At 39.3% G+C, this 15,286-nt stretch overlaps 1 protein-coding gene across 3 annotated transcripts in view; it reads left to right on the top strand.

Moving 5' to 3' along the window:
• The window catches only part of WDFY3 (WD repeat and FYVE domain containing 3), a 229,319-nt gene that overhangs the window by 24,774 nt on the left and 189,259 nt on the right, over positions 1-15,286 (top strand). For all 3 annotated transcript variants that reach the window (XM_077814992.1, XM_077814993.1, XM_077814991.1), the window contains exons 2-3: positions 2,820-3,030; positions 10,023-10,146. In XM_077814992.1, coding sequence (XP_077671118.1) covers positions 2,851-3,030; positions 10,023-10,146 — 304 coding nt within the window. In that variant the 5' untranslated portion in view covers positions 2,820-2,850. The remainder of the gene's footprint in view (positions 1-2,819; positions 3,031-10,022; positions 10,147-15,286) is intronic.

Below are 15,286 nucleotides of genomic sequence, written 5' to 3'. Positions count from 1 at the left end.
ATATGCTTATGGTCTTATTGCTCAGGACACGGGAGGATTTTATACCACTTTTTCTTTTTTTCCTCTTTTGTCCCCCTAGGCAAAATTCTTCATCAGTGTCATTTGTAGCCTTCCTCTTTCAGTGAATGGAAAACATTTCCCTATAAAGTAGAATTGATTTCCTGTTAATTGTGTGGCCTGTGGTATCAATATTGGCAGCTGTTGCACATTATCACTAGTAATTCTATTTAAAAAAAAAACAAAACAAAAACTCACTGTACGTGTTGACTGGCTTCTGGTAGAGTCTGTGTTTTGTAGCTCTGTTTTTTTCCTTCTAACCATATTTCCCTAAGCTCTTAATAGTATGGGTTGATGTATTTATAGTTTGTTGGTCAAGATATGAAGATATTGAGTTCAGATGAAATTTAAAAATCGCATTGCTAATATTGCCAACAATAAAGGCAGTTGTGCCTTTTGAAATATTTTAGCTTTAAGGATGGGGAGGGGGAAGGTTTTCTGAATTAGTTTATCAAGCAATATCTCTGTTTTTTGTAAAGTTTAGGGTGTTGGTTTTTTTAAAGTGAATTATGAGATTGTGATATAGGCCATTGTAAAAAGAGAAAATTTTTAAAAAACCTATCTAAATGTCTTTTCCTACCTTTTCTGACACATTCTAGGAAGAAGAGTGACTTCAGAGTGAATATAGAGTAATATGGTTATTTTATCAGCAAAACTAAACTTTGAACATTGCCTTCCTTATATTGATAAGATAGAAGTTTTTATTTGAAAACGTTTGAGGCATGTTGTTAAATATTTTTCAAAGTACCAAATGAAGATACAAACATATTGAAACAATAGCCAAACTTCATAGGTCCCTCTTTGAACACTTTCCAGTTCACAAATACTTTACAAGACAAAGAGGAAAACAGTAAAACAACTTTTTCTTCAAAGAGTCTTATTAAAATGATTTCCATTTTAACCAAACCTCCATACTCTGATAGCTGTCTATATTTCTTCACTCCAGTATCTAATCTTAATCAAGACTTCTGATTAGCAAGATTTTTTTTTTTTTTTAATCAGCAGGTGAAATAAATAGGAAGGTGCAAGTCTTCCTGTTTTGCATAGCATACTGTTCGGCTAGGTTTAACAAGGCAGTCTAGATGGCTTTTCTCTTGGTGTATGCTTAAAAAGGATGTGAAAGGCACTACTACCCACTAAGTCAATATGCAAAAGGCCCAAGGTTGTGTCCAAATCTGTCTTCCTCATAGCACTATTTTCCTCTGCTGTTATCCATCAGGCTTGACAGCCTGAAACTGATTTATTTCTTTGTTCAGAGTTCCAAGTGTTCTCTGACTTAATTGAAAGCAAAGAATTTTTGATGGTTTTATTAAAATGAAATAAATGAATTTTTCTGTTAAACTGTGAACATTTGGGCCAATTTCCCTTTTCAGTTTGTGGCAGACTACTCTATTTTGGTGTCTCTTGAGTTTTCACATTACTGTACTAATGACAGTAACATAATTAAGTCATATTCAGGAGTTTGGGAATAGCTTTGGGGCTTTGACTAACACTATTTCAATTTGAATAATACTATGTGTGAATCACTCTGATTTAAGCTTTAATAAACTCAATTAATTTATAGACTTTTCTGTGGTTTTGTCATATCACATCTTTTCACGTTCAACGGGTCAATGAGACTCTCCAGCATGGTCTGACAACTGCTGACTTGTAGATTTGAAAGAAAAGGCTGACTTTTTAAATTTGACTCCTTGTTTCTGTAAATGTTTTTTATATTATCTATAGTGCTCCATGTCCACTGAATTATTTCATTTCATATTATAGTTTCCGTTCTCCATATCCACTGAAGGTAGGACAAGAAGTAATTGGCTTAATCAGGGAGATTTAGGTTAGATGTTGGGAAAAATATTCTAACTATAAGGATAATTAAGCACTGGAATAGGCTTCCATGGGAGGTTATGAAATCCCTATCACTGGACATTTTTACAAACCGGTTAGATAAACTACTCCCAGGGATGCCCTGGGTATTCTTGGTCTTGCCTCAGCGCAGGGGGTTGGACTAGATAACCTCTCCAGGTCCCTTCCAGCTCTACATTTTTAGAATTCTGTGATTGTACAAAATTATTTACTAGCATCAGTCTTGGTCCATACCTGATGTTCGGTCTCTTGCAGCTTGGCAAGATGTTGAGTAGGCCTGGCTTGACATGTAATAGAACTGTACAATTTTTCAAAGTGTCTGACTAGACTGTACATTAAGTATGTAAAATATATTAAGGTCCAGTTTATCAGAAGAATATATCAGCTTTTTCTTTTTCTGGACTGAAATCTTTTATCATTATCTTTTAAGAAGTGAAATACTAATAATACATTCCATTAGAATTATTTTCATATAGTAATGAATGAATTCACATTAGTAATGTGGTGTGGACATTTATTTTCTAGAACAAAATCTCAAATTAAAATGGACACTTGGCATACTGTATACTTGTAGGAGTAAAGTATTGGACTGTTCAGTAGCATTTTAAAGTTGTAACATCTTCATTTCAAAAGAGCTTGTATTTTACAAACAGCAGTACTGAAATGCTATCAACTTGAAGCCTGAAACATAAAATCTAGTTTTCCCCATCTTGGCGCACACAATACCAGTTGCTATAGTACATGAAATTATATAGGCCTTTAAAAAAAATCTAGCTACAGTATTTATGATTAAGTTGGGAGGGTGCATTTTTGAACTTGCTTTATTTATTTTTTTAAATGTGAAAAATATTTTTGTCATTATTGTATGAGTTTAACTCAAGTAGTTCGTTTTCCTTTCTAAACAGGATAGAAAGAGATTTCCAGAATTCAGCAAAGATGAATATGGTCAAGAGAATCATGGGCCGGCCACGGCAGGAGGAGTGTAGCCCTCAGGATAATGCTCTAGGGTTGATGCACCTGCGCCGACTCTTCACAGAACTTTGTCATCCTCCTCGGCACATGACCCAGAAAGAACAGGAAGAAAAACTTTACATGATGCTGCCAGTGTTTAACAGGGTAAGCCAGGTGATCTGATGAGAGACTTTTCTGGTGCTGGCTAAGGTCTTGTCTACAGTGGAGGAGAGCGTGGAGTAGCTCATGTGCACTAACTACTCTGCACTAACTCGCTGCAAAGATAAATTCACACCCTATCTCACTCCAGACTAATTTCCTTGTGTAGATAAGTCCTAAGAGTACTTATAATCTAAATTTGGTGGAGATTGTTTTCCTTTAGAATTGAAGGGATTGGGAATATACAGTGGAAACACAACAGAAATTATAAATTTTGTGTTGCCAACATTTTCCTTTTTTGATGTTAAAAGTAATGTTATGTTAGGAAATCTCTAAGGATGCACAACAGCCTGAGGTTATGTTCCCTTTTATTAACTCTTCATTCTAAAGTAGGGATCAAAACTAGCTTCTAGATTGTCCCAGAACTATTTTGAAAATCTTGCTTTCACATGAGAGTTTGAGTCTGCATGTTCAAAAGCCCAGGTTATATTCAGACTCAGAAATGATTCACTTGATGTTGACACTTCTTTCAGTTGCCAGTGCCAGTTGTGATGCCACATTACACTGGAAAAACCCAAGTCCCCAGCCCAGAGAGGTTTTCTTTATAACCTTTTGTCTTTTGTCACTCAGTTATTGTGCTACTTTAATATAAGTAGTTCTTTTGAGGACTGTTTCAGGTACTTTGGAGGGCACCATGTATTTCTGAAGTATAGTACTACCTATCCACTAGAGAGAGATCTAGGAATGCAATTATTTGGGGTTTTTTGCAGGTATATGCTTGTATTTACTATTAGGGAGGATTGGAAGCATCAGCAAATTGAAGATCAAACATTTCAATAAGCAAGCCTGAAAAGAAAAGTTGTTTATCAAACTCAAAAAAATAAAATAACCTAAAATTGGCTTGTTAAAGGTTTTCATTTGTACAGTGTGATTAAACTGGTTACATGCTGTTTAGAATGACCAAACCAATGTCAAAATACATCTTTAATGTAGTTTTCTAGGCAGTTTACACATTGGCACCACAGTTTGCTTCCATACAACACACTCTTCTTTCAGGAACAAAGGATTTGTAATATTGAATTGACCTATTAAGTAGCATGCTCAAGTAGATAGGTCTCCTGAGTCCCAATCTAGTTCCCCGGGTTCTATTCCCAGCTCTGCCACTGATCATGCTATGTGAGCTTGGCCAAGTTCTCTCTTTGCCTCCATTTCACAGCCCACCTTTTATCTTGTTATAAGCCCTTTTTGGGCATGGACTGTGTGTGTAGAATACCCAACATAATGGAGCTTTGATCTTGGTTGGAGCTTGTAAGTGCTACTGTAATACTAATAAATCTGTGATCCATCAGTAGGTGATACTTTAAAAATTAAATAATATCTTATATACATGATGAATCACTTAGTTGTAAACATGTGGGGGAGAAAGTTCCTTCCTGATCCGTACCATAACTTGATTTGAGTACTATGATGGTACATTGTTTTATCTAGAAATTCTATTGCTGATTAAATTAACTGTTACTTTCTTTTAAAACCAGCTACAATAATTGTGTGTAGACACGGACAACAAGCTGTCTTCAGTGTCTCTGCCCGGGACCTTGCAGACTTGAAGGAGAAAAATAACAAAATCCATCATTAGCTCCTTCTGCTTCTTGTCTCTGTTTCCTCATCTCTCCCTGTAATCATGTCTCCTTTACACTAGTCACTGACTCCAATCTCTTTGAAAGGAATGTGCTCTTAAAATCCATTTCAGTTTGGTTGCTGCCCTCTCCTCTCCCCAGAACCTCTGTTACTAATATCTCAAATGGTTCTCCCTGGCTAACTGTCTGGTCCTTGATTTTACCCTTATCCTCCTTGGCCTTTATTAGTGTTGATCACTTCCTTCTCTTGGACATCTCTTTTCCTTTGTTTTCGTGGGCCTCTCCTTTCGTGGTTCTCCGTTAATTCTTCTGACTGCTCTTTCAGCCTTATCTTTGATATGGCTCTTCTCCATTTGTCTCTGTAGAAGTCTGAGTTCTGCCTATGTTCCCCTCACTTTTTCCTTTGATGACCTCATGTGCATCCACGTTTTGTTACTTCTGTGCTGAAGACACATTCCTTTTCTTCTGTCTCATAAACTTATTGGTCTCATGTATCCGACTTTTCAGCTTGTCATATTCTAGGGCGTACTGCTGTGTAAATTCAATCCAGCCATAACTGATCTCTGACCTGCAAATCCATGGATATCTGTGGACCATTTTTTCAGATCGCGGATTGGGTGCAGGTACAAGTTTAGTATCTGCGCAGGGCTCTACTAAGCTCCCTATTTTTTCTTAAGCCCTTCTTTTTTCCTTATTTCACCATTTTCTTGTGACATCATCATCCATTTTTTCTCTCAGATATTTTTAATTTGTCGTCTTTGGAATCCTCTCTCCCAGTAGAAATACAAGCTATTGCCAAATGTTGTCACCTTTTATTTACAACCTCTCTAAAATCTGAATCTTCTCTGTCTTGATGAATAAAACACCTATCTATACTCCGTGATGTCCTGTATCTGGAATCATTGACAACCATTATCAGTCTTCTTCACGCCACCCAGAATGCCACAGCCAAAATGTGTTCATGTAGGTCAACCAGACCATGTCACTTCATTTTTTTTTTTTTTTTTTAATCACTCTATTAGTTTTTCCCTTGCCTTCAAGAGCCTGCAAACCTCCAGGCTGGCCTACAGCTTAAATCTGTCTACTGTTGTGTCTTCCACCTCACCCCATGACTGCTGTTTCTCCCACAGTCTGTCAAGCCCCCCCACCTATCATTGTCCACGATACACTCTATGAAAAGGAAAGAGATTTACCTTTAGCAGCATGAACAGGAATTATAAGGAAAAAGGTGGGCATTGGATCAGCTTCATCTGTCTTAGAAGACACTATAGAATGGTAACAAAATTTAAATCTACCATCTGTTTCATTGGAAGAAGCACCTCATCTAGTCTTTTGATATTCTTGGTACTGTTTCTACCAACAAAGTATCCTTACCAATCTTGGAAGGTCTCTGGCAACCAGTGAAATAAGTATATAATAACCCATCATTTCAAAAAAAGCAGACAAATTATATCAAATTCGTTATAAGGGTTTCCTGTATTTTCATGTGGATCCCACCTCCTAATTTCTTCGTTGTTTTTACTGCAGATGCCTCTGCAAGATCTGGGTATTTACACTCCACTTGTTTTACCAATAAAATAAAAACCAGCAGGATCTTATTAAAGGGGAAAAGGCAAAATGCCACATTTATTGTGAATACAGAAAGAATCATAGTAAGCAGTTAGTTGTAGCTATAACATTCCATTCAATTTCATATTTATTCACACATTCATTCATACACACACACACACAGGTTCTGCAAGGTTGTTATCATAATTACCAGCCTTAGAGTTGCTCGTGCCAAGCCACTGCCCATGTGGCCTGGACACAAGGAGGGAACAGGGCCTTGTCAGATGCACATCTGACGCTCCTGGAAGTTGGTTTGCAGAATCAGACCCCAAAGTTCTCAGTTTCTAGAGTCCATTTTTATAGGAATTTATTCCTATGCCAGTCTATGGGAATTGCTTCATCGTGCTGTTGCTGAATCCATCAGCAGATGGCACGTTCCTGATGGCTCCGTGGTGTTCTTCGGTTCTCCCATCCTTGAGGCTGTTTGGTGGATTCCAGTCTGCCCTCCAGGGGTCCTCTGGTTGTTTCCACTTGACACCTTCTTCGGCCGACGGACAATGGATTCTTAGGCTGGCACCTCCCTGATCATTCAGTTATCCGCATCAAGCATCCATCCATATACATCCTCTATCTCTATCTCTATCTTAAATCACAATTGTTAACAAAGCGAGATAGATACAACAAAAGGGCGGGGAGTCTCTGTGTGCTGTTTCTGTTGTTACAAAATATTGCTTTGAGAAAAGACTCTGTCTTAGGATGTACTAACACAATTAGCAGCTTGCAAGTTTCACACAGAGAGGGAGAGACACAGTACCAAAAACCAAGAGACCTCTTAATTAATAATATCCTGGAATTTAAACTATGGGGAATCAAACTCATTTGTGTTTTTAATACAGAACTTCTTTAATATGATCTAACACGCTCCTAATGACAGAGAAGGGGAAAAAATTGATTACTTGAGCAGGAAGCTGGGGTTTTGTTTTGTTTTTACTTCCTTGAGTATGAGGATTGCTAACCGTCAAGTGGTCATGGCTAGGTACCAATTTCATCTTGGGGATAAAATTTCACTTTTTATAAAGAATTTTCCTGAAGAGCATCAGAAGTTAGCTAATGTCCTTATTAAAGAGGGACAAAATGGGGTTAAACATACTCTTAGACCAGCATCTTCGATGTCTCGGACACTGCTTCAGGATTAGTATTCTCTTCTATAACTCCTTGAAGATGCATGTGGTTACGTTCTTTTTCTCTTCCCTTTGAAGTGAAATCAGAAACTGAGCATCTTTCATTTTAGAGAGACAGACTTTTCCATTCTGAAACAAAGTTTTAGAGAAAATGAAAGAGGTGAGATCAACAGCAAGATCTATGGGACTTGGACAGCCTTTTAGAAGGAGAACTCCTACTTCTGCGTTTAGGTACCAAAGACATTTTCATCATGATCTTACTACACTCAAAGAAGATATCCGTATCAATAACTGTGATCGCAGCAGCATCCTTCACAGCAACCTCAATATAGAAAACAATCAGGCAAATCTAAAATGAGACGCAAGAGCAAGTCTGCCTCTTGTTCCTTACTTACTATTTAAACCTCTTGTTTGACATAGAGAGTGAGAGCCACAAACTAATACAGGACACTTGTTTACCCTTTGGAAGCAGTCTGTCCACTGTCACAGCAATTGGCAGAAGATCTTTATGGACAGATGGGTGTTGGATATAATAAAAGAGGGTTACACCATACAGTTTCAGACCCTTCCTCCATAACAACCCCACTCTCTTCCATTTTCAGAGAGTCTTCTGATGAGAGGGTTTTAAGAGCAGACATTCATTCTCTATTACTTTACGGAACAATAGAGGAAGTTCTAGAAAGTCTTAGTAATCAGGTCTTCTATTAGCATTATTTCCTTGTTACAAAGAAGGATGGAGGTTCCTGACAAATCCTTGATCTGTGAAAATTAAGCAAGTACATTTGAACCGTTCCAGTTCAGGATGGTGACCCTTGTGACAATTATCGCCTGTCTAGACCCTCACTCACCTATCTAGAGTCATTGGCCAACCAAATCTCAAGGATGCTTATTTCTATACTCACAGAAAATACTTGTAGATTTTCCTTGGGTCAAGAACATTTCCAGTACAGGCCCCTGCCCTTCAGTCTTTCTACTGCACTCAGAGTTTTTACAAAATGTCTTTCTGTCATAGCAGCTTTCTTGAGAAGATGAGGGTTTTTTGTTTTCCCATAGGTAGCTTGTGAAGGCTCAAGAAGAGCTGAACAGAGTCATTCTTCACAGGACTTCATATAAGCTGTTTTTTTGTTTGTTTGTTTTTAATGTGAGTAACTGCAGAGTTAGCGCTGTTGCTGTTCAGCTATTATCTAGATCAGTGTTTCCTGAACTTGGGACACGGCTTGTTCAGGGAAAGCCCCTGGCGGGCCGGGCTTGTTTGTTTACCTTCTGCATCCGCAGGTTTGGCCGATCACGGCTTCTTCTAGCCGTGCTTTGCTGTGCCTGGCCAATGGGGGCTGCAAATATCCAAGAGTGGATATATGCAAAGGATCTATGAAGAAGAAGAAATGAAGGTTACTTACCTGTAGCTGGAGTTCTTTGAGGCGGACTCTGCGTATTCACACTCCCCTCTTTTCTTCGTCTTGCCTGTGGACTCTTAGTTAATCTATGCTCTGCAGTAGCGGTATAAGGAACTGAGGTGGCAGTTGCTGCTGCTGCAGCTTCTCGGTTTTTATAGCCTCACCTTCAGAATGTACTTGAACATTAAGGGGAGGCATAAGAGGGGTGCATGAGTGCTCTAGCAGACACTACTTACAGAAGATTCCACTGTTCTGCTACACTGGTCAGTGCCTGTCCCAAGAGTGTAAATATGAAGAGTCCATCTCAAAGAACTCCAGTGCCAGATAAATAGCCCTTGTTTTGGGCATCTGAATAAAACTTCATTTTCAAAAGGACTGAACAGCCAGTACACCCCTTATATTCAAGGGGAAAATCAGAGCATGGTTATTTAGATGCCTAGAAAATAGAGATAATGGCTTGATTTTCAGATGTGTAGTGTACCTGAAGTTCTCATTAGTGTCAGTGGGAGGTGTACGTGTTTAGCAACTTTGAATAATGAGGCCATAAGTGTCTGAGTTTAGGCATCAAAACTGGAAGACTTTGACATTTCTAGTTTTCCTTTTGCAGAGCTTACAAACTGCTGCAAGTAATAGGCATCCTCCTCACTTTTGTCCTCCCTCAGACCTCACTGCTGCTGCAAAGAGAAGAGGTCTACCCCTTCTTTGCTAGCTTCCATTTTTCTTGGGTCCTCCTTTCTCGTGAATAACTGTAGTGCCTGTCTCTTCCCAAAGTGCTGCATCATGAAGCTAATGTGATACTTGAGTTTCAGTACTTCTGTTTTATTGCTACCTAGAGTTCTGAATAGCAGAAGAGAAACAGAAAAGAGCATTGGCAAGTTAAAAAACTGTATCAGAGTGAAAGTTCTGAGCAGTGTTAAAGATAGTGGAGCAGGCTCAGGAACACAACCCTCCATTGGCTTCACTCATATTTAGAAAGCTAACTTTGCAACCATAAGGGGTAAAAATTTAACTTTTTAAAAAAAAATGGGTGTTCAGATTCTTCATAAGTTGACAAAATTGGTCTGCTTATTCACCGGGACAGACGGATTTGTCACACCCTGATCTAACACAATGTGTTGAATTCAAAAACTTCTGTTCAACTGTGTGCTAAATTCCTAATGGTAAAAGAGATTTGGTTGCAAGTGAAAAACTGCAACAGATATTACCACATTACAAAATCTGTTTTCTCTTGTCTTTAGGTGTTTGGAAATGCTCCTCCAAGTACAATGACAGAAAAATTCTCTGACCTCCTACAGTTTACTACACAAGTGTCACGATTGATGGTGACAGAAATTCGACGGAGAGCATCAAATAAGTCCACAGGTAGTGCATGGGGTGACAGACTGGGCCTTGTAAAGTGTGTGTTGTGCATTCCAGAGAAGTCAGTAATGTGCCAATGAGCTCTCTTCTGTGAGAGCTGTATGGATGCTTATAAAATGAATATTGGGAGGGTGCAGCATGTATTTATAGGTTTTTACACTCAGATATGTTATCTCTAAAAGCATTTCTAAAGCACCGTAGCTAATTATTATCACAAGATAATAGCAAGTTCATTCCAAAATAAGACAAAAATCCTCAGACATAGAAAAACGTTGCCATGCTTCTCTTCTGCTCTGTTTGATAAATGGCTTTACATGGAGGTGAATCTTATATTGTACTTTGAATATGGGAAGTCTTGAGCTCTTCTTGCTTTCCTCTGAGAGTTGCCTAGCAGGCGATTCACAGCTGAGAAGACTCTGCTTCTGTCTTCTGATAGCGTTACCATGTGTTATCTGCTAAGGCTCATTTGTGTCTCTGGTGGTACTGAGGGAGTGACGGCAGCACAGAGAGAAAAGATCCTGTCCTTTCAATGTTTTAAGGATGAGGACCAGTATCTCAGTTTGGATCTGGTGGTGAATGAAGAGAGAGTGCAGAGTGCTGACGCTAAATGCTCTTATGGTCTGTTCCATTTATGAAGTGGGGTGTTGCGTGTTGGACCAGCTGCAGTTTCCTTCTGTTTCTCAGGTAGACTGAGTTACAGTAATCCACTCCAAATGTCTAAGTGCAACAGGATTCCAAGGTTGTGTATTAAGAAAAATGTGGAATTAGAGAGAATCCAAAGGAGAGCAATGAAAATAAGTAGTTTAGAAACCTGACCTATAAGGTAAGGTTTTTAAAAAAACAAAAACAAAAAAAACTGGGCATGCCTAGACTTGAGAAAAGAAGACAGCCTTCAAATAGGTTAAGGGCTGTTATAAAGAGGATGGTCATTGAATCACTGAATCATAGGGTTGGAAGGGACCTCAGGAGATCATCTAGTCCAACCCCCTGCTTGAAGCAGGACCAATCCCCAATTTTTGCCCCAGATCCCTAAATGGCCCCCTCCAGGATTGAACTCACAACCCTGGGTTTAGCAGGCTAATGCTCAAACCACTGAGCTATCCTTCCCCCCGTGTATGATATGTTATTCTCTATGTCCACTGAAGGTAGGACAAGAATTAATGTGCAGCAAGGGATATTTAGGTTACATAGAAAGATTTTCCTAAAAACTGTAAGGGTAGTTAAGTACTTGAATAGATTACCAAGGGATGTTGAGGAATCCCTGTCATTGTAGGTTTTTAAGAACATGTTTGGCAAACACCTGCCACAGATGTTTAAGATTTGCTTGGTCTTGCCTCAGCATGTAGGGGTTGGACTTGAACTGCTTTCCAATCCTAAATTTCCAAGATTCTATGAGTTTTGATGAGTCTGGTACTTCAGTGGACGTTATGCATGTTTATCTTGAGAGAATTTGGTTTGTAAACATGCTTGTAGATCAATAAAAGCTGTTAGTTGTATATTATTGTATATGTTATGTAAAAATCTATACACTTTGAGGTATGAGAAGAAATGATTTTAAGAGAAATTTGGTGCCTTAAAAGGGAGGGGAGTGTGTGCGCGTGTTTTGAGTAAAACTCTGTACTAATCTTGCCTTTAGTTAATTGAAATTGCTTTATCTGTTTTTATAAAAGTTCTGAACAATTGTCTGTATAAATGGAACTTGGCTTATTTGCATGCTATTTGGTTTGTAGATTTTGTATCCAGTATTTAATGCTGACTTTTCATAGACAATACAGAATGCTATGGTGCATCAGCAAACTAACACTGAACTACACTAATAACTAAATTTTCCACATAGTGAACAAACAAAAAATGCATCACAGGTAGTACAGAAAGTACCTCACTACAGTGTATAAAAATAATGAATTCTTAGGAGACCTCACAATACCAGTCTGTTTATTACTATCTTGTGCAAAGCGGAGACAGACATTATTTTAAATGAATTATAAAATGCATGGATTAGTAAAGCGCACTTATGACGTACTGTATTTCTTGCTTTTGGTGGGCTCTGATCAACCATGCTAAGTCATGGTTTTATATTCTCATTTCAGTTTTGTATTTGGGGAAGTTCTTTATGGAATAGACTTTGATCTGAAATCTGTCACGTAGTATTTATTTAACTAAAGACAATACAGCTAAGCTCTGCCAGAATTACTACATCAGTAAAATGTTGTTATTTAATGTTACTTTAAATCTAGAGATTGTGAGTTGTGGTTAAGGGTTTCAGAAGAACCATCACCTTTTGTTGACACTTTCAATGCATATTTTTGATGTTAAAAATTTATATAAATAGAATTAATGTGCAAAGGTAGGGGTGCCTCTAAAAGCACTCCACTTCGTATTTTCTCTACTCAGTTTTGATGGTCAGTTGCCAGTAAATGTGAAAAAATGTTATCCATGGACAATGGATTACTAGTTCCTTCTTTACAAGTGTTAAAATGAACAGGGAAGTCAGAGTAGGGAAGGCTGCATGAAAAAATAATTTAAAAAATTCGTTAACTAGAATCCTTTGTGTAATGTTGATACACCATTTACATCCACATGCAAAATCTTTCTGGCCACACTGAGAACACATTTACTTTCCTCCATTATTTACTATTGTTTTTAAATTGCTGCAGTTTAGTAGTGAACAGGTTAAGAATTGGTTTGTTGAAGGACTGCTGTGACCCTTTTTCTCTTGACTTTCAGTGTATGTAGACTGTAAATGAAAAGATTTAGTTTTGAAGTTTGAGGAGTCTGTTTTTGTTTTTTTTAAAGTAGTGTATATGTATCACTTGGATTCTTGCCAATTACTTCCTTTACTTTATACCCTTGCAGGAGGTGTAGAAATGTATAATAAGTAAGTATATTAGATCTACAAGTCGATTGATTGACTTGTGTATAGTTCTAAAAGTTAGGTGCAGATGCCTAAATGCATAGAGCAGATGTGAAAATAAATCTTTCTCTTTGTGTAAAATAATTATTTAAATGGAAAATTTCCGTGTTCTTACATGTTTCTTTTTCACCAGCCCTGGATCAAGTAAGACTTGTTGCTATTTTAGCAACAAGAAGAAAGTCAAGGAAAGTGTGGGCCCCTTACTGAATGGGGGAGGCAACCTAGTGACAGAGGATGTGGAAAAAGCTAATGTACTCAATGTTTTGCCTCTGTCTTCACGAACAAGGTCAGCTCCCAGACTACTGCACTGGGCAGCACAGCATGGGGAGGAGGTGACCAGCCCTCTGTGGAGAAAGAAGTGGTTCGGGACTATTTAGAAAAGCTGGACGTGCATAAGTCCATGGGGCCGGATGCGTTGCATCCGAGAGTGCTAAAGGAGTTGACGGATGTGATTGCAGAGCCATTGGCCATTATCTTTGAAAACTCATGGCGATCCGGGGAAGTCCCGGACGACTGGAAAAAGGCTAATGTAGTGCCCATCTTTAAAAAAGGGAAGAAGGAGGATCCTGGGAACTACAGGCCAGTCAGCCTCACCTCAGTCCCTGGAAAAATCATGGAGCAGATCCTCAAGGAATCAATTCTGAAGCACTTAAAGGAGAGGAAAGTGATCAGGAACAGTCAGCATGGATTCACCAAGGGCAAGTCATGCCTGACTAATCTAATTGCCTTCTATGACGAGATAACTGGCTCTGTGGATGAGGGGAAAGCGGTGGACGCCTTGTTCCTTGACTTTAGCAAAGCTTTTGACACTGCCTCCCACAGTATTCTTGCCAGCAAGTCAAAGTAGTATGGGCTGGATGAATGGACTATAAGGTGGATAGAAAGCTGGCTAGATCGTCGGGCTCAACGGGTAGTGATCAATGGCTCCATGTCTAGTTGGCAGCCGGTATCAAGCGGAGTGCCCCAAGGGTCAGTCCTGGGGCTGGTTTTGTTCAATATCTTCATAAATGATCTGGAGGATGGCGTGGATTGCACCCTCAGAAAGTTTGCAGATGACACTAAACTGGGAGGAGTCGTAGATAGGCTGGAGGGTAGGGATAGGATATAGAGGGACCTAGACAAATTAGAGGATTGGGCCAGAAGAAATCTGATGAGGTTCAACAAGGACACGTGCAGAGTCCTGCACCTAGGACGGAAGAACCCCATGCATCGCTACAGACTAGGGACTGAATGGCTCAGCAGCAGTTCTGCAGAAAAGGACCTCGGGGTTACAGTTGACGAGAAGTTGGATATGAGTCAACAGCGTGCCCTTGTTGCCAAGAAGGCCAATGGCATTTTGGGATGTATAAGTAGGGGCATTGCCAGCAGATTGAGGGACGTGATCGTTCCCCTCTATTCGACACTGGTGAGGCCTCATCTGGAGTACTGTGTCCAGTTTTGGGCCCCATGCTACAAGAAGGATGTGGAAAAATTTGGAGAGAGTCCAGCGGAGGGCAACAAAAATGATTAGGGGACTGGAACACGAGAGTTAGGAGGAGAGGCTGAGGGAACTGGGATTGTTTAGTCTACGGAAGAGAAGAATGAGGGGGATTTGATAGCTGCTTTCAACTACCTGAAAGAGGTTTCCAAAGAGGATGGCTCTAGACTGTTCTTGGTGGTAGCTGATGACAGAATAAGGAGTAGTGGTCTCAAGTTGCATGGGGGAGATTTAGGTTGGCTATTAGGAAAAACTTTTTCACTATGAGGGTGGTGAAACACTGGAATGCGTTCCCTAGGGAGGTGGTGGAATCTCCTTCCTTAGCAGTTTTTAAGGTCAGGCTTGACAAAGGCCTGGCTGGGATGATTTAATTGGGGATCGGTCCTGCTTTGAGCATGGGGTTGGACTAGATGACCTCCTGAGGTCCCTTCCAACCCTGATACTCTATGATTTTATGACTTACCAATTCGGTTTTGTTCACCAATAGCCACAGACAAAAGATTGCTGATGTGACACGTTTAAAAAATTGAAACTCCCCCCTTCCCTCCCCATTCTTACTCCTAAGATCATGGATGGAGGCTTCTGTGTGTGTGTTCTGTGCTCTTCATTCTTCTTTAACCTTCACTTTCAAAGAAATCTAGAAAAATAAGTCTTGTCTTTTTATTTTTATTTCTTGGAAGCCTCTGTTGAATTCCCTGAAGATGGATCCACTGCACTATTTTTAAGGAGGTGTGCACGTTCCTCCCAATACA

The sequence above is a fragment of the Eretmochelys imbricata genome, chromosome 4, assembly GCF_965152235.1.
Source record: "Eretmochelys imbricata isolate rEreImb1 chromosome 4, rEreImb1.hap1, whole genome shotgun sequence".
Taxonomy (NCBI): domain Eukaryota; kingdom Metazoa; phylum Chordata; order Testudines; family Cheloniidae; genus Eretmochelys; species Eretmochelys imbricata.
This window is presented reverse-complemented; position numbering and strand designations above follow the sequence as displayed.